The sequence below is a fragment of the Carcharhinus amblyrhynchos genome, chromosome 10 (genome assembly GCF_965287045.1).
Source record: "Carcharhinus amblyrhynchos chromosome 10, sCarAmb.v2.hapA, whole genome shotgun sequence".
NCBI classification, from domain to species: Eukaryota; Metazoa; Chordata; class Chondrichthyes; order Carcharhiniformes; family Carcharhinidae; genus Carcharhinus; species Carcharhinus amblyrhynchos.
Genome location: NC_137333.1, coordinates 107,522,146 through 107,542,460, shown reverse-complemented (window position 1 = coordinate 107,542,460; position 20,315 = coordinate 107,522,146). Strand labels below are relative to the sequence as shown.

Below are 20,315 nucleotides of genomic sequence, written 5' to 3'. Positions count from 1 at the left end.
AGAGAAACAGGGAACAGAAAAAACTGCAGTGAAAGAGAGAGTCAGAGAGGAGAGAGACAAATGGACAGGCAGTGAAAGAGAAATAAATGTGTTTATACCGTGAGGTCAGAACATAGACAGAAATCTGTGAACCTGTACATGTCCAAGACAGAAAACTGGTGCAAGGTGAAATAACTGAATTTTAACAGAGTGGAATTTAGAACGAAGTTTACCTACTTTCAGCAGCTGTGTCGTACAGATCCTGACTGGCAGAGGAGAATAATTTTGATGGAAGAGCTATGTGAAATTAGTGATACCAGGCCTGCCCAAGCTTGTCTGGCCCTCCCAGTTACCAAAGCAACATGAAGCTTGGCCTCTACACAGTGGCACGTCTTGCTACGTATGTTAGAGAATAGTAATCAACATGGATTTTTCAAAACTTCTTTTATGGGAAGTAAACGTCAGGCGCATCCTTAATTGCCGTTCTTTGACAGAACCTTCCAAACTTGTGACCTTTACTACTAAGATGGACAATGGTAGCAGATACCTGGGAAGACCACCACCTGGAGGTTTCCCTCCAAGTCACTCACCATCCTGACTTGGAAATATATCACCGTTCCTTCACTGTCGCTGGGTTAAAATCCTGGAACTTCCTCCCTAACAGCACTGTGGATGTACCTACAGCACATAGACTGTAGCATTTCAAGAAGGCAGCTCACCACCACCTTCTCAAGGGACAATTAGGACTGGGGTGTAAATACTGGGCTAGCCAGCGATACCCACAACCCACAAAAGAATATAAAAATACAAGTGCTTGCAGCATTGTGAGTGCTGCATAGCTAACTGAGAGTGCTTTGGAGTTGGGTGAAAACAGGGAGCTCAAGGTGTAGGTTTGTAAGGGGTAAATAGAAATTAAGGTTAATTTCAGGGCTAATTTCTAGCTTCTTTAATCAGGTAAGTAAAAGCTGCTGTATTTGGTTGGGTGTAGTTTTGTTGTAATTCTGAAACGGGAGACAGTCAAGTCACACTTAACTGGTGCTGGGAAACTGAATAACTGGTTTAATCCAGTTTCACAAGCACTGTTTCGGGCCAGCACAGAGGAGGCAATCCTCCGTACTGTTTGGCTGAGAGCGCTTTGGAGTTGGGTGAAAACAGGGAATTAGGTAAAGCTGAAAGTCTGAGTGCGGAGCTCAGTCCAGGCAGGAACAAAGCACAGGAGAGCTTCATCAACAGCAAAAGGAAGAGAGAGAGAGAGAGGAAGAGAGAACTGATACGGTGAGTAGGGGTATGGTTGAGTAATTGTTATTAGATTATGCCTTGTAGTTGGTAAGCTCATAGTTAGAGCTGATCTATGAGGAAGCAATGGGGCAGGATGGAGTGGAGCACTCCTGAACGAAACATTGAGGTAAGCAGGGAGCAGAGCTTAAGGCAATGTCACTATTCAGCGAGGGCCGTGAGGAGCAGAGGCAGCTGATTGGTGAGTAACAATCAGCTGGTATTTCTTCCCTTCTTTAACTCTTTCAGAGATGTTAGTTTGGAGCAGCTAGTGTTTAAAGTAGAGAAATGTCCCTTGTGTAACCAGCACTCTAAAGGGAGAAACTAACAGCTCAGTTCAAGGTGTGATGATACTGTGCTGATAAAAAATGCCTTTAAAAGAACAAAGAACAAAGAAAGTTACAGCACAGGGACAGGCCCTTCGGCCCTCCAAGCCTACACCGTCTATGTTGCCCGACTTAACTAAATCCCCTACGCTTTCGGGGACCATATCCCTCTATTTCCATCTCATTCATGTACTTGTCAAGATGCCCCTTAAAAGTCATTACCATAAACGCTTCCACTACCTCCCCCGGCAATGAGTTCCAGGCACCCTCCACTCTCTGTGTAAAAAATCTGCATTGTACATCTCTTTTAAACCTTGCCCCTCGCACCTTAAACCTGTGTCCCCCTAGTAATTGACTCTTCCAGCCTGGGAAAAAGCTTCTGACTATCCACTCTGTCCGTGCCTCTCATAATCTTGTAGACTTCTATCAGGACTCCCCTCAACCTCCGTCACTCCAGTGAGAACAAACCAAGTTTCTCCAACCTCTCCTCATAGCTAATGTCCTCCATACCAGGCAACATCCTGGCAAATCTTTTCTGAATCCTCTCCAAAGCCTCCACATCCTTCTGGTAGTGTGGCAACCAGAACTGAACACTATATTCCAATTGCGGTCTCACTAAGCTTCTATAAAGCGACAACATGACTTGCCGATTTTTAAACTCAATACCCCGATGAAGGCAAGCAAGCTGTATGTCTTCTTGACTACCTGCTCCACCTGCATTGCCACTTTCAGTGACCTGTGTACCTGTACACCCAGATCCCTTTGCCTATCAATACTCCTAAGGGTTCTGCCATTTACAGTACATTTCCTATCTGTATTAGACCTTCCAAAATGCATTAACTCACATTTGTCCGGATTAAACTCCATCTGCCATTTTCCGCCCAGGTCTCCAACTGAACTCTATCCTGCTGTATCTTCTGATGGTCCTTATGTATTGCCTGCAAACTTACTAATCAATCGAGTTATATTTTCCTCCAAATCATTTATATATATTACAAACAGCAAAGGTCCCTGAGGAACGCCACTTGTCACAGCCCTCCATTCAGAAACACACCCTTCCACTGCTACCCTCTGTCTTCTTCGACCGAGCCAGTTTTGTATCCACCTTGCCAGCTCACCTCTGATCCCATGCAACTTCACCTTCTGCACTAGTCTGCCATGAAGGACCTTGTCAAAGGCCTTACTGAAGTCCATGTAGACACCATCCACTGTCCTACCCTCATCGTTCATCTTCGTCACTTCCTTGAAAATCTCGATCAACTTCGTGAGACACGACCTCCCCTTCACAAAACTATGTTGCCTCTCACTAATATATCCACTTATTTCAAAGTAGCTAGTACGTCCACTTATTTCTATTCTTTGTGTAGAATCTGTTTTAGCAGTTCTTTTTTGTACAAATAGTTCCATTCTGTCTATAAGCAACATCCTGCATTGTTCTTGCAGTGGCATAATTGCTTCTAATTGCAAAAATGTTTGTTTTAATCTGGACTAATGCTGTTCTGTAGTTTTGAGTGTTCCCTTGACGTTTGGGCTTTGTTGTTTTTTAGTTGCTGTTTGGAGTTGAGAGAGGTCAATGCTTCTTCTTCCCCTCTCTGAAGTTAGAGACTGGATTCTGCCAGGAAATAAGTCTCTTTCTCTGAGATTCTGCAACATGAGAGTGGATTTTTCTCCGCAAATTTAAAGTTAGTTGCTGTTTGGAAAATGCAGAGGGAGGTATCCCTTTTGGTCTCTGAAGTCTGGAAACTGCTATCTGGATCTCTGTCCATAAGTATTAAAAGACTGGAAATCTAGTGCCACGTAATCATGCTTGTTTTTTGTGCTAATTCTGAAAAAGGGTGTATGTTTATGAGAATATGGCTTTTCATTGTAACAATAGATATAGCTAGTTGTAAGAATTATACTTTGTTATGTTTAAGTATTTTAACTGGTAAAAGCTATGTTAATTCTTTTTGCAGTATTTTAAATGTGTTCTTAGATAAATTTTGTTTTTAGAAGAACTTCCTAGTGAGTCAATTGAATCATACCTGGAGCGAAACAACTTAAGCTCACCCCAATGCCAAAATCAATTGTTAAAGTTAGGATCTAGGCTAACTGCATAGCATACCTTGAGGTTTCTGGCCTGATTCCTAACAATATATAGCAGGAGAACTCAGCCTATTGTAATACTCCTCCTGCAATATGTGGGAAACCTGGTGACCTCGTGTGCAGGAAGACTGTCCAGCTGCAGTTCCTGAATGACTGCGTTGCAAGACTGGAATGTGAATTGGACTCACTATGGAGGGCATCATGGATAGCATGTTTAGCCAGCTGGTTACACCCAAGTCCGCACAGGATCTGAGTGCTCACCCGGGTACTCCATCCAAGCCAGTTGCTTTCCATGGGTTGACTTTCAAGAAGATCTGACATCAGAGCTCTTGGAGCACCGTTATACAGGTGCGCTGATTGCCCAGTAGGGAACCACGAAGAAAGGAAGGGCAATAGTGACAGGCATTCAGGGGAGCAGACAGGCCTTCCTGCTAAAGAAGACCTGGCTCCAGGCTGGTGTGTTGCCTCCCTGGTTCCAGGATCAGGGATGTCACTGGATGGCTGCAGGGCATCCTAAAAGGGGAGGGTGATGAGGGAGAGGTCGTAGTCCATGTTGGTGCCAATGATATGGGCAAAGTGAGGAATGAGGTCTGGCAGCAAGGATTCAGGGAGTGAGGCAGTAGATTAAAAAGCAGGAGCTCAATGGTTGTAATCTCTGGATACTTCTGGTGCCAGGTGCTACTATAGAAACAGGGAAAGATGACAGGTTAATTTAATTGCAAGAGGAATAGACAGGCATTTCTGCGAATCAAATGAGACTCCAGGATAGTATGTTGCCTCCTTGTTGCAAGGGTCAAGCACGCCTCGGAGTGACTGGATGGGGAGGGTGAACAGCCAGCTGTCATGGTGCAGAAAGGCACCAATGATATAGATGAAAAACAGTATGAGGTCTGACAAGCTGAATTTAGAGAGTTAGGAGTTAAAGTAAAAAGTAGGACCTCAAAGGTAGTAATTTCAGGATTGCTCCTAGTGCCACGTACGAGTCAGAGTAGGAATGTCAGGATAGCTGTAATGAATACGTAGCTTGAGGGATGGTGCAAGAGGGAGGGATTTAAATTCCTGGGATGTTGGAACTGGTTCTGGGGGAGGTGGGACCAGTACAAATCAGGGACTAGGACTGGAACCAATGTGCCAGGGGGAATGTTTGTTAGTGCTGTTGAGGAGGGGTTTAAACTAATGTGGCAGGGGGGTGGGAACCAATGCAGGAAGTAAAGCGGGGACAGAAACAAAAGGCAGTAAGGGGAAAAGTGAAAGGCAGAGAAACCAAAGACAAAAATCAAAAAGGGTCACAGTATAGAGATTGTGGAGAACTCAGTGACTGGGCCAGCAAGGGTCAGAGAAATAAAACACAGGGTGAGTGTACAAAACATGACAGGACAGATGGTCTGAGGAAGCAGGGCAGAGAGCAAGGGAAGTCTAGATTAAGCTGCATTTATTTCAATGCAAGAGGCCTGACAGGCAAGGCAGATGAACTCAGCGCATGGATTGGGATATTATAGCAATTACTGAAACATGACTAAGGCAGGGCAGGACTGGCAGCTCAATGTTCCAGGGTACAAATGCTATAGGAAAGATAGAACAGGAGGTAAGAAAGGAGGGGGAATTGTGTTTTTAGAACATAGAACATTACAGCGCAGAACAGGCCCTTCGGCCCACGATGTTGCGCCGACCAGTTTGATTAGGGACATGGCAATACTGAGAGGGGATATATCCGAGGGTTTGCCCACTGAGTCTGTATGGGTAGAACTGAAAAATAAGAAGGAGGAAATAAGAACATTAGAACTAGGAGCAGGAGTAGGCCATCTGGCTCCTCGAGCCTGCTCTGCCATTCAATAAGATCATGGCTGATCTTCTTGTGGACTCAGCTCCACTTACCCGCTCGCTCACCATAATCCTTAATTCCTTTACTGTTCAAACATTTATCTATCCTTACCTTAAAAACATTCAATGAGGTAGGCTCAACTGATTCACTGGGCAGGGAATTCCACAGATTCACAACTCTTTGTGTGAAGAAGTTCCTCCTCAACTCCATCCTAAATCTGCTTCCCCTTATTTTGAGGCTATGCCCCCTAGTTCTAGTTCATCCACTAATGGAAACAATTTCCTTGCTTCTCTCTTATCTATTCCCTTCATAATCTTATATGCTTCTATGAGATCGCCCCTCGTTCTTTTGAATCCCAATGAGTATAGCCCCAGTCTACTTAGTCTCTCCTCATAAGCCAACCCTCTCAACTCCGAAATCAACCTAGTGAATCTCCTCTGCAGTGCCAGTATATCCTTTCTTAAGTAAGGAGAACAAAACTGTACACAGTACTCCAGGTGTGGCCTCACCAGCACCGTATACAGCTGCAACATAACCTCGCTGTTTTTAAACTCCATCCCTCCAGCAATGAAGGACAAACTTCCATTTGCCTTCTTAATTACCTGCTGCACTTGCAAACCAAATCCGTGAGATTCCTGCACAAGGACACCCAGGTCCCTCTGCACAGCAGCATGCTGCAATTTTTTACATTTAAATAATAGTCCATTTTGCTGTTATTCTTACGAAAATGGATGACCTCACATTTACCAACATTGTACTCCATCTGCCAGATCCTTGCCTACTCACTTAGACTATCTATATCCCTTTGCAGACTTTCAGTGCCCTCTGCAGACTTTGCTCTGCCACTCATCTTAGTGACATCTGTGAATTTTGACACACTACATTTGGTCCCCAACTCCAAATCTATATAAATCGTAATCAATTGTGATCCCAACACTGATCCCTGAGGCACTCCACTAGCCACTGATTGCCAACCAGAAAAACACCCATTTACCCCCACTCTCTGCTTTCTGTTAGTTAACCAATCCTCTATCCGTGCTAATATATTACCCATAATACTGTGCATCTTTATCTTATGCAGCAGTCTTTGGTGTGGCACCTTGTCAAAGGCCTTCTGGAAATCCAGATACATCACATCCCCAGGTTCCCCATTGTCCTCTGCACATGTAATGTTCCCAAACAATCCCACCAAATTATGAACCCATGCTGCGACTTATCAATGGGATAATTTATATCCAGCTGTCTCGCTATTTCTTTCTTGATGATGAATCACTTTGATAGGGTTGTACTATAGGCCCCCAAATAGTCAGCAGGAAATTGAGGAGCAAATATGTAAGGAGATTACAGATAGCTCCAAGAAAAATAGGATGGTAACAGTCAGGGATTTTAACTTTCCCAACATTGACTGGGACAGTTATAGTATTAGAAGCTTGGATGGAGAGAAATTTGTTGAGTGCATTCAGGAGGAATTTTTCATTCAGTATGTGGATGGCTCAAATAGAGAGGGGTCAAAACTTGAAGGTATTAGATAGGAACTTTCAAAAGTTGAATGGGGGAGTCTGTGGGAAGGCAAAGAAATGGCTGGTAAGTGGGAGGCTTTCGAAAGTGTGCTAACCAGGGTTCAGGGTAAGCACGTTCTTTTTAGAGTGAAGGGCAAAGCTGGCAGAAGTTGGGAACCCTGGATGACTCTGGATATTGAAGCCCTGGTCAAAAAGAAGAAGGAGACACATGACATGCATGGGCAGTGGGGATCAAGTGGATTCCTTAAGGAGGAGAGGTTGCTAGAGTAGAGTTAAGAGAGAAATCAGGCCAAAAGAGGACATGAGATTGCTTTGGCAGATGAGGTAAAGGAGAATCCAAAGAGCTTCTACAAATACATGAAGGGCAAAAGAGTAACTTGGGAGAGTCGGGCCTCTTAAGGATCAACAAGGTCATCTATGTGCAGATCCACAAGAAATGGGTGAGATCCCAAATGCATATTTCTCATCAGTATTTACTGTTGAGAAAGGCATGGAAAGGCAGGGGACTTAGGGACATAAATACTGATGTCTTGAGAATTGTAGGATAATAAGGTTGGTTAATAGTGAAGATGATTGTAGGTTACAGGAAGATATAGATGGTTGGTCAAATGAACAGAGCAGTGACAGATGACATTTAGCCCTGATAAGTGCGAGATGATGCACTTTGGAAGATGCACTTCGGAGTGCGAAGTGATGCACTCATTAGGTGATGCACTTTGGAGTACTTAATGAATGTCAGGACACTGGGAAGCTCTGGGGAACAGAAGGACACCATATCTAAGGAAGGATGTGCTGGCCTTGGAAAGGGTCCAGAGGAGGTTCACAAGAATGATCCCTGGAATGAAGAGTTTGTCTTTTGAGGAATGGTTGAGGATTCTGGCTCTGTATCTGTTGGAGTTTAGAAGGATGAAGGGGGAACCTTATTGAAACTTACAGCATACTGCGAGGCCTGGATAGAGTGTACGTGGACAGGAACTTTCCACGAATGGGAAAAACTAGAACCAGAGGGCATGACCTCAGGCTGAAGGGACAATCCTTTAAAACAGAGATGAGCAGGTATTTCTTAAGCCATAGAGTGGTGAATCTGTGGAAGTCTTTACTGCAGAAGGCTGCGGACACAGGGATAGATAAGTTTCTGATTAATAAGGGGATCAGGACTTATGGGGGAAAGGAAGGAGAATGCGGATGAGAAAAATATCAGCCATTATTGAATGTGGAGCAGGCTCGATGGGCTGAATGGCCTAATTCTGCTCCTCTGTCTTATGTCTAAGGTGTAAGGGAAACAAAAAACCTCAGATGTTTTCACCGTAATAAATTAGGACACGCAAAGTCAGTGTTGGTGGTTTAAAAAAAACACTGGGGGAGAACAAGATAAGCCAGTAGGGTTTGTTAAAGCGGTAAAGCCCAGTTGAAGCTAAAGAGGTGGAAAAGAAAGTACTGACTGGTCAGAGGTTGACTGATAAGAAAGTGCCAAATCTCTTTAAACAATTTATTTGTGTGGGTAAAGTTTACTCATGTGTACCAGGAAGAATAGATAAAGAAGTTAAAATTTTAAGAGATATGGGAGCAAGAGATGAGGAGTTGTGTAGTTTGGGAGGAGTATTGCCAGAGAAGGTGGTAATATGTGGAATTCAGGATGAGAAGAGTCGTTTTCCATTATATAAGGTGAGGTTGGAGAGTCCAGTGAAAAGTGATGAAATGACAATAGGAGTGAAAGGGAAATTATCTTGTCTTGGAATATAGTTTATCTTGGATAAAGATATAACTGGATTGCAGGTGGGAGTGATGCCTACTGTGGTTGAAAAACCAGTGGAAAATCAAACAACTGTTCAAGGATACATATCTTGGGGTCTTTCCTGATTATGTGGTAACAAGGTCACAAAGCCACAGATTAAAACAAGAGGAGAAATTAAAGAGTCAAGATAAAGAATCAGAAACAATTTTTGATCATATAATTTGAAAAGAACAAGAACAGGTGGAGGATGAAGTGGATATTTTTGGTTTGGGAAAGTTGGTGGAATTACAACAGAAAGAAAAAGAGATAATACAGTTGTAACAGAAAGCTTACACGGAAGAAGAATCAGACTATGTACAAGAATGTTATCACCTTAAAAATGATGTTTAAATGATCCTGCTAGAAAGGATAGCAGGACTAGAGGGCACAGCCTCAAGATAAGGGAGGGGGGTGCAGCTTACATTGGACGAACTTCTTCACGCAAAGGGTGGTGAATCTCTGGAATTCTCTGCCCATTGAAGTGGTGGAGGCTACCTCGTTAAATATATTTAAGTCACGGGTAGATAGGTTTCTGATAGACAAGGGAATTACGGGTTATGGGGAGAAAGCGGGAAAGTGGAACTGATCCACTTCAGATCAGCCATGATCTCATTGAATGGCGGGGCAGGCTCGAAAGGCTAGATGGCCTACTCCTGCTCCTATTTCTTATGTTCTTATGTTTTAATGCGGAAATAGAGACCTTTACATATTCTGGCAGATGAAAGATGACAGAAGTTCAACAAGTAGTATTACCGGTGGGTTATAGAAAGAAGGTGTTGCAGGTAGCGCATGAGCTACCAATAGGAGGTAATTCGGGAATAAGGGAAACTCAAACCAAAATATAAATACATTTTTATTGGCCTGGACTGCATAAAGATGTGGTTGAATTTTGCCTGTAATATCAGACATGTCAGGGAATAGGGAAACCTCAGTCAGCACCCTCAATACCCACTCCAGCATTTGAGGGAATTTGCAAGGATCTTAATTGATCCCTAAAATGAAAAGTGGAAATCGATATCTATTGACCATAATAGATGTGTCAGCTGGGTTTCCAGAGGCCATTCTATTATGCAACATGACAGCTAAAAGGATTGTAAAGGAATTGCTTAATTTTTTTTACTTTTCTGGCAATACTCCTCCCAAACTACACAACTCCTCATCTCTTGCTCCCGTATCTCTTAAAATTTTAAGGAAAGGTTGAGGGAGCTGGGGCTTTTCTCTTTAGAGTGGAGGAGGATGAGAGGCAACTTAAGAACATAAGAAACAGGAGCAGGAGTAGGCCATCTAGCCCTTCGAGCCTGCCCCGCCATTCAATAAGATCATGGCTGATCTGTCGCTGCTCAGTTCCACTTTCCCGCCCTCTCCCCATAACCCTTAATCCCCTCTCTTATCAAAAACCCATCAACCCGCGTCTTAAAAATATTTAGCGAGGCAGCCTCCACCACTTCAACGGGCAGAGAATTCCAGAGATTCACCACCCTTTTGAGTGAAGAAGTTCCTCCTCAACTCCGTTCTAAACTTAATAGAGGTTTATAAGATGATGAGGGGGATAGATAGAGTGGATGTGCAGAGACTACTTCCTCAGGTGGGGTTCATGCTGGGAGATGTAGGAGGGATGTTCGAGGTAGATTCTTTACTCAGAGAGTGGTTGGGGTGTGGAATATGCTGCCTGCTGTGATAGTGGAGTCGGACACTTTAGGAACTTTCAATGGTTATTGGATAGGCACATGGAGCACACCAGAATAATAAGGAGTGGGATAGCTTGATCTTGGGTTTGGACATAGCTCAGCACAACATTGAGGGCCGAAGGGCCTGTACTGTGCTGGACTGTTCTATATTCTATGTTCTAGACATGGACTACCCACAGAAATACAATTAGATCAAGGGTCAAATTTTATATCAAAGTAATTCAAGGAGGTTATGGATAGCTCAGGAATAAAACAATTTAAATCAACTGTGTACCATCCAGAATTCAAGGGAGCGTTAGAATGAGGGCATCAAACTTTAAAGACAATGTTGAGGGCTTATTGTCAAGATTTTAAAGAGGATTGGGATAAAGGAATTCCATTTGTACCTTCTGCAATTAAGAATATGAAACAATGAAATTCAATTCATTTGAAATGATTTTTGGTCATGAGGTAAGAGGACCACTTAAATTGATTCAGGAGTGAGCGTTCTGAGAGTACATTACTGGACTACGTGTCAAATTTTAGGGAAATGTTAAATAGAGCAGATGAATTGGCTAGACAACATTTAAAAGTGGCACAGCATGCAATGAAACAGGAAGTGGATAAGAAATCAAAAATTTGCAGTTTTGCTAGTGGCAGATGAACCTTTAAAAGCAAGGTTTAGTGGGCATTATCTAATTGAAAGGAAACTGAGCAAGGTGAATTATTTGACAAGAGTGAATCATAGAATCATAGAACATAGAACACTACAGCACAAACAGGCCCTTCGGCCCACAAGTTGCGCCGATCACGTCAAAACCTACCAATCCATAGACCTATCTATAACCCCCAATCCCATTAAATCCCATATACTCATCCAGAAGTCTTTTAAAAGACCCCAGCGAGTTCGCCTCCACCACCATTGACGGCAGCCGATTCCATTCACTCACCACCCTCTGAGTGAAAAACTTACCCCTAACATCACCTCAGTACTTGCTTCCCTGCACCTTAAATCTGTGTCCTCTCATAGCGACCATTTCAACCTGGGGAAATAGCCTCTGAGAATCCACCCTATCTATTCCTCTCAACATTTTATAAACCTCTATCAGGTCGCCTCTCAACCTTCGTCTCTCCAGGGAGAAGAGTCCCAGCTCCCTCAACCTATCTTCATAAGGCATGCCTCCCAATCCAGGCAACATCCTTGTAAATCTCCTCTGTACCCTTTCAATAGCTTCTACGTCCTTCCTATAGTGAGGCAACCAGAACTGCGCACAGTACTCCAAATGAGGCCTGACAAGGGACTTATAAAGTTGCAGCATTACCTCCCGACTCCTAAACTCAATCCCTTGATTAATGAAGGCCAGTACACCATACGCCTTCTTGACCACATCCTCCACCTGCGAGGCCGATTTAAGAGTCCTGTGGACCCAGACCCCAAGATCCTTCTGCTCTTCAACACTGCTAAGACTCCAGCCATCTATGACTCCTCCATCATAGACGCCTACAGTGCTGAAATCAAACTCAGATCCCTGATTACTGTGAAACAGCAGTTCTAACCACTGCATCACCATACTGCCAGATAGAAGGAGAATTCAGAGCGTGTCATGTGAGTATGCTCTAACAGTATTTTGATCGGGAAGGAATGTAGAAGAGGGGTGTGTTGGTGGTTACAATTCAGAGCGAAGAACCAAATCCAGATGATTCTGAATTTGACATTCCTCAAACTAAATTGGATAATCAGGAAGTTATCAGAAACTGGAATAAATTATTGAGTTACTTTCCAGTTATTACAATCACACAGAGAGATATGTGGGAATAAGCTGGAAAGTACTAAACTAGTTATGCGTGAGGTAGATGGAGGAAATACTGTTCCAATTAAGCAACAGCCTTGTAGGCTTAACCCTCTAAAGTTGGCACAAGTTCAAAAGGAGATTGAAAGCATGCTTAAAAATGACATAATTTAAATAAGTTGCAGTGATGGTACCAAAACCAGACGATACCCAACAATTGAGCGTGGACTATAGGAAAGTTAATGCAGTTACAAAATCAGATTGGTATCCTACTCCTCAGTTGGAAGACTGCATTGAGAAGATGGAACAAATGACTTTTATCTCCAAACTTAACTTACTCAAAGAATAATGTGGACAATTGCAAGGTGATGCAATTTGGAGGGTCAAATTTAATTGTGAATTATGTTGTAAATGGTAGAACCCTTAGGAACATTAACATGCAGAGGGATCTGGGTGTGCAGGTCCATAGTTCCAGCACAGGTGGCCAAGGTGATTAAGAAGGCATATGGCAAGCTTGCCTTCATCAGCCAGGACATTGAGTATAAGAGTTGGGAAATCATGTTGCAGCTGTATAAAACCTGGGTTAGGCTGCATTTAGAGTATTGTGTACAGTTCTGGTCACCGAACTACCAGAAGGACATGGAAGATTTAGAGAGAATGCAAAGAAGGTTCACCAGGATGCTGCCTAATCTGTTGGCTATGAGGACAGGTTGAACAAACTAGAATTGTTTTCACTGGGAAGATGGGGGCTGAGGGGAGATCTGTTGGAGGTCTACAAAACTACGAGAGGCACAGACAGGGTGGATAGTCAGAAGCTTTTTCCTTGGGTGGAAGTGTCAATTACAAGGCACAGGTTCAGGGTGAGAAGGGGAAAGTTTAAGGGAGATGTGTGGGATAAGATTTTCACACAGAGAGTGGTGGGTGCCTGGAACACGCTGCCAGAGGAGGTGGTGGAAGCAGGCACATTAGTGACATTTAAGAGGCATCTGGATGAGTACATGAACAGGGAGGGAGTTGTGAGATACGGACCAAGTAAGGACAGAAAGTTTTTGTTTTAGTTTAGTTAGGGCATCATGTTCGGCAAAGGCCCTGCTCTTATACTGTACTTTTCTTTGTTCTTTGATACTGACAGGTACCGTCATCCAAAAGAGTGAAGGACATTTTAGCTTTTGTGATACCAAATGATTTGTACCAGTTCAAAATTATGCCATTTGGAATGAAAATACCCTAGCCGCATTTCAAAGGTTAACCAACAAGATCATTTCAGGTTTACCCAATTGTGAAGTATACATAGATATTCTGATGTTTTTTATTCAGAATAGAAACAACATCTGGAGCACCTAGCGGAATTGTTCGACTGACCTCAGGAAGCGGGCTTGGTGGTAAACCTGGCTAAGAGTGAGTTTGGAAAATCCTAAGTTAGATTCCTCAACCATACGATTGGACATGGACAGATCCCACAGGAAGTGAAGACAAAGGTTATTGGGTTGTTCCCAGTACCATCAATGAGAAGGGAAAAATGGAGATTTCTGGGCATGAGTGGTGGTTTTTACAGGAAATCTGCTAGAACTCACCAATTTTCACAGTTGCATCATAGAAAGCATTCTTTCTGGTTGTATCACAGCTTGGTATGGCTCCTGCTCTGACCAACGCCACAAGAAACTACAAAGGGCTGTGAATGTAGTCCCGTCCATCACTCAAACCAGTCTCCCATCCATTGACTCTGTCTATACTTCCCGCTGCCTCAGAAGCACAACAGGCATAATTAAGGGCCCCATGCATCCTTAATGAGTGACATCACAGACATGATCTTAGAATTAAAGATTCATAGAATCATACAGCACAGAAGAGGCCCTTCGGCCCATCGACTCTGCACCAACACATTAGAAACACCTGAAGTCCTACCTAATCCCATCTGCCAGTTCTTGGCCCATAGCCCTGAATGTTATGATGTGCCAAGCACTCATCCAGGTACTTTTTAAAGGATATGAGGCATCCCACCTCCACCACCCTCCCAGGCAGTGCATTCCAGACAGTCACCACCCTCTGGGTAAAAACTTTTTTCCTCACATCCCCCCTAAACCTCCTGCCCTTCACCTTGAACTTATGTCCCTTCATGACTGACCCTTGAACTAAGGGGAACAGCTGTTCCTTATCCACTCTGTCCATGCCTCTTATAATCGTGTACACCTCAATCAGGTCGCTCCCTCAGTCTTCTCTGTTCCAACGAAAACAAACCAAACCTTCATAACTGTTCGTCATAACTTAAATGTTCCATCCCAGGCAGCATCCTGGTGAATCTCCTCCACACCCCCTCCAGTGCAATCACATCCTTCCTATAATGTGGCAACCAGAACTGCACGCAGCACTCCAGTGTGGCCTCACCAAAGTTCTATACAATTGCAACATGACTGCATTGCTTCTGTAATCTATACTCTGAAAAAGAGAAGTGTCCCATATGCCTTTTTCACCATCCTACTAACATGCCCTGCCGCCTTCAGAGATCTGTAGACAAACAAGGTCCCTTTGTTCCACAGAACTTCCTAGTGTCCCACCATTCACTGAGCACTTCCTTGTCAAATTACTCCTTCTGAAGTACATCACCTCACACTTTTCATGGTAAAATTCCATCTGCCACTTATCTGTCCATTTGACCATTCTGCCTATATCTTCTTGTAGCCCAAGACACTTCGCCTCACTGTTAACCACCCAGTCAATCTTTTTGTCATCCGCAAACTCACTAGTTCTACCCCGACATAGTCATCAATGGCATTTATATAAATAACGAATAATAGGGGACCCAACACAGGTCCCTGTGGTCAGCCAGTGGACACTGGCTCCCAGTCAATGAAGCAGCCTTCTATTATCATCCTCTGTCTCCTACGACTGAGCCAATTTTGAATCCACTTCATCAAATTACTTTCTAGAACTAGAGAATCCCTATGGCTCACTGTGTGACAAATCTAAGAAAAGTGTAAGGACCAGCACCAACGACTATAATTGGCCTTTGTCAGCTTCACAAAAACCTTTGAATTTTCAATGCAGAAGGTTTATGGAGTATTCTCCTCACATTTAGCTGCCCTCAGCAGCTTTTCATCATCCTCTACCTTGTGAGTCCTTCTAAAGGAATCATCACAAACCCTATCCTGGGTCAAACAAGGCTGTGTTATTGCACCATCTTTTCTCCAATTCCCTTGCTGCAACTCTGTCCTTCACAGCCATGGAGATAATCTACAGTAGTCACGATGTGGAGATGCTGGCGTTGGACTGGGATAAACACAGCAAGAAGTCTGACAACACCAGCTTTAAGTCTAACCGATTTATTTGATAGTAAACTCGCAAGTTTTTGGGGTTTGCCCCTTCATCAGGCGAGTGGAGAATTCTGGCCTCTGAGGCTCTGTCTGAGGCCAGAACTCTCCATTCGCCTGATGAAGGGGCAAACCCCGAAAGCTTGCGAGTTTACTATCAAATAAATCGGTTGGACTTAAACCTGGTGTTGTCAGACTTCTTACTGTGATAATCTACAGAACAGAGAGGACGTGTTCAACCAACATTGTCTTCAATTGAAAACCCAAATCAATCCAACCTCAGTCATCAAGCTTCAGTATGTAGTTGAATCTTCTGTGTGCACTCACTCAGCAACTGAGTTCAAGGTTGTTGTTGATTCTTTCTCTGAAGCATATGACAGAACATGCCTTTCACTAATCACCCGGAAAACCTCTTCCAACGGATTCCCATAGCAAACCACAACTCGCTCATCCCCGCCAAGCTCTATGGAAAAATCCTGGGAAATGTGGAAAATTACTATAACTTTGGCGTCTCCTTGTAAGAAAGGCAAATGTCGGTAACAACATTGATGATCACCTCTAATGTGCCAGCTCATTTCCCTAACCTGTCAACACCACCTGCCTCACATGTGGCAGAGAGTCTGCAGATTGTACATGGGACTTTTCAATCATCTCAGAACCCATGGAAACTGGAGGGAAAGCAAGTCATCCGCGACCCCAAGGGACTGCCTAAGAAGAAGGCAATCTCTATTGACTGTAGTTACTAACATAAGAACATAAGAAATAAGAGCAGGAGTAGGCCATCTAGCCCTTCCAGCCTGCTCCGCCATTCAACAAGATCATGGCTGATCTGAAGTGGATCAGTTCCACTTTCTCCCCATAACCCTTAATTCCCTTGTCTGTCAAAAACCTATAAGAACATAAGAACATAAGAAATAGGAGCAGGAGTAGGCCATCTGGCCCTTCAAGCCTGCCCCGCCATTCAATAAGATCATGGCTGATCTGTCGTGGCTCAGTTCCACTTTCCCGCCCTCTCCCCATAACCCTTAATCCCCTCTCTTATCAAAAACCCATCAACCCGCTTCTTAAAAATATTTAGCGAGGCAGCCTCCACCACTTCAACGGGCAGAGAATTCCAGAGATTCACCACCCTTTGAGTGAAGAAGTTCCTCCTCAACTCCGTTCTAAACCGCCCCCCCTTTATCTTGAGGCTGTGCCCCCTAGTCCTACTGTCTTTTTTGAGCGGGAAGAGTCTCTCCACCTCTATCCTATCCATCCCATTCATCATCTTATACGTCTCAATGAGATCTCCCCTCATTCTTCTAAACTCTAACGAGTACAAGCCTAGTTTATTCAGCCTCTCCTCATAGCTCAACCCCCTCAACTCCAGTATCAGCCTAGTAAACCTCCTCTGCACTCCCTCCAAGGCCAAAATATCCTTGCGCAGGTGCGGCGCCCAAAACTGCACACAGTACTCCAGCTGTGGCCTCACCAATGCCCTATACAGCTGCAGCAAGACCTCCCTACTTTTATATTCAATCCCCCTCGCTATGAAGGCCAGCATCCCATTCGCCTTCCTGACCACCTGCTGCACCTGCAGGCTGGGTTTTTGCGACTCATGCACAAGGACCCCGAGGTCCCTCTGCACCGTCGCCTGCTGCAGTTTTTCGCCACGTAAGTAATAGTCCTTCCTACCATTCTTCCTACCAAAGTGGACCACCTCACACTTGCCAACATTAAATTCCATTTGCCATTTCCTGGCCCATTCGCCCAGCCTATCTAGATCCTTCTGCAGACTCTCCACACCCTCTGCACAATTTGCCTTTCCCCCAATCTTGGTGTCATCAGCAAATTTCGACACCCTACACTCGGTTCCCTCCTCCAGATCATCTATATAAATGGTAAATAGCTGAGGCCCCAGCACCGACCCCTGGGGCACCCCACTAGTCACCAACCGCCAATCCGAATAGCACCCATTGACCCCCACTCTCTGCCTCCTATTTGACAACCAATCCTCTATCCACGCTAACACCCTACCCCCAACTCCACGTCCTCTGACCTTCTGCAGTAACCTCTTGTGAGGTACCTTATCAAACGCCTTCTGAAAATCCAGAAAGACCACATCCACCGGCTCTCCTCTATCCACCGCCCTAGACACATCCTCATAGAACTCCAGTAAATTTGTCAGACACGACTTCCCTTTAATGAAACCGTGTTGCGTCTGCCCTATCAAGCAATTCCCTTCAAGATGCCTCGCAATTTCCTCCTTAATGACGGATTTTACCTACCACAGACGTTAAACTAACCGGCCTATAATTCCCCGCCTTTTGCCTGGCACCCTTCTTAAACAACGGCGTAACATTAGCCGTTTTCCAATCTTCCGGCACTTCCCCGGAATCCAGCGACGTCTGGAAAATAACCACCAAGGCATCCACTATAACCTCCGCCATTTCTTTCAGAACCCTCGGATGCATTCCATCCGGTCCTGGGGACTTGTCCACAATCAGCCCCTCCAGTCTGTCGCGCACCACCTCTCTAGTAACAGTAATGTCATTAAGACCCTCCAGTCGCTAACACCCGGCAAATTATTCACGTCCTCCTCCGTGAAGACAGAAACAAAAAAGTTATTCAAGACCTTAGCCATATCCCCATCCCCTACCACTAGGTCCCCTTTCTCATCCTCTAAGGGACCAACGTTCACCCTAGCCAGCCTCTTCCTTTTTATATATTTATAAAAACTCTTGCTATCCTTTTTTATATTAAGCGCTAGCCCAGCTTCATAGCTTCTTCTACCCTCCTTTATCAACTTTTTTGTCAATCTTTGTTGACATTTAAACCTTTCCCAATCCTCTTCTCGCCCACTGCTCTTAGCTACTCTAAATTCCTCCGCTTTTAATTTAACACTTTCCTTCACCTCCTTCGTTATCCACGGCTTATTACCTCTCTTCCTACTGTCCTTTTTAACCATCGGAATAAATTTCTGCTGAGCACCAAGAAAGATCTCCTTAAAGATCCTCCACTGCTCCTCAGCAGACCTACCTTCCAACGCGCTCCCCCAGTCCACATTCGCCAATTCTTCTCTCATCCTACCATACTCCCCTCTATTCAAACAAAGGACGCGTGTCCGGGAACCCACTTTCTCCTCCTCCATCTGCAACAGAAACTCCACCATACAATGATCACTCTCTCCAAGAGGATCCTTCACCGCAAGGTCCCTAATTCTACCATCTACCCGTGACTTAAATATATTCAGCGAGGTAGCCGCCACCACTTCAACGGGCAGGGAATTCCAGAGGCTCACCACCCTTTGAGTGAAGAAGTTCCTCCTCAGCTCCGATCTAAACTGCCCCTCCCCCTTATTTTGAGGCTGTGCCCTCTAGTCCTGCTGTCCTTTCTGAGCGGGAAGAATCTCTCTACCTCTAGCCTACCTAGCCCCTTCATTATCATCTCTATAAGATCCCCCCTCAGCCTTCTAAACTCCAACGAGTACAGAACCAGTCTATTCAATCTCTCCTCATAGGCTAGCCCCCTCATCTCCGGTATCAGCCTAGTGAACCTTCTCTGTACTCCCTCCAAGGCCAATATATGCTTTTGCAAGTGCGGCGACCAAAACAGCACACAGTACTCCAGCTGCGGCCTCACCAGTGCCCTGTACAGTTGCAGCAAGACCGCCCTGCTTTTATATTCTATTCCCCTCGCTATAAAGGCCAACATTCCATTTTCCTTCTTGATCACCTGCTGCACCTGCAGACTGGGTTTTTGCGATTCGTGCACAAGGACCCCCAGGTCCCTCTGCACCGTAGCATGCTGCAGCTTTTCGCCTTTTAAATAGTAATCCCTCCTACTATTATTTCTACCAAAGTGGATAACCTCACATTTGCTAACATTATACTCCATCTGCCAGGTCCTCGCCCACTCACTCAACCTATCCAGATTTCTCTGCAGACTTTCCGCGCCTTCCACGCAATTTGCTTTTCCACTCATCTTTGTGTCATCAGCAAATTTCGTTACCCTACACTCAGCCCCCTCCTCCAGATCGTCTATGTAAATGGTGAACAGTTGAGGCCCCAGCACCGATCCCTGCGGCACTCCACTAGTCACCAACTGCCAACTAGAATAGCACCCATTGATACCAACTCTCTGCTTCCTATTAGACAGCCAATCCTCTATCCACGCTAACACCTTACCCCCAAATCCGTGCACCCTAACCTTTTGCAGCAACCTTTTGTGAGGCACACTATTGTGTTGACTGGCCCAGTTAAATATATACCAGGATTCAGTGCTGGCCAGCCTGGTTATTAGGTTGGAGAAGGTATTAATGTTTTTAGCTTGGTTATTGGGTTACAGAAATGGGTATCAATAAATCATTCAGGTCTGGTTATTGAGTTAGTAGCTAGTCTGATGATGGAGTTCTAGACAGGTTATTGCGGGGCTGTGACTGCGGGTAATGAGATAGTCCCGGTCCTGCAGCGATCAGAAACACGTAACAATCAGTCAGTGTGAGCTCAGAGGCAGCAGTTACTGGGAAGAAGCCTGGCTAACGGGACAGTAGCAGCGGTGGAGGTGCTTCCCAATGGGATGACACTGATTCCTGTCCACCCGCCTATCTGGGCGGCTGGCCCAGCCCATCCATTCTGTCCAAGCTAAAAGCTATGTCCCACAGCGCCAACGTCGAACAGATCAGCAGTCGGCAGGCTGATGATTATTGGGTCCTGGTGCGACATGAGGTGAGAGATAAACAGCAGCAACTTAGCGAATATCGCGCTGAAAGTCAAATCAATGAAGGTCAG

The 20,315-nt window shown here is 44.6% G+C and overlaps 1 protein-coding gene across 1 annotated transcript in view; it reads left to right on the top strand.

The window, feature by feature from the left end:
• Window positions 1-20,315, top strand: part of LOC145349326 (uncharacterized) — a 52,712-nt gene that overhangs the window by 5,950 nt on the left and 26,447 nt on the right. Inside the window, exon 4 of the mRNA XM_080197827.1 lies at window positions 1,156-1,254. Coding sequence (XP_080053953.1) covers window positions 1,156-1,254 — 99 coding nt within the window. The remainder of the gene's footprint in view (window positions 1-1,155; window positions 1,255-20,315) is intronic.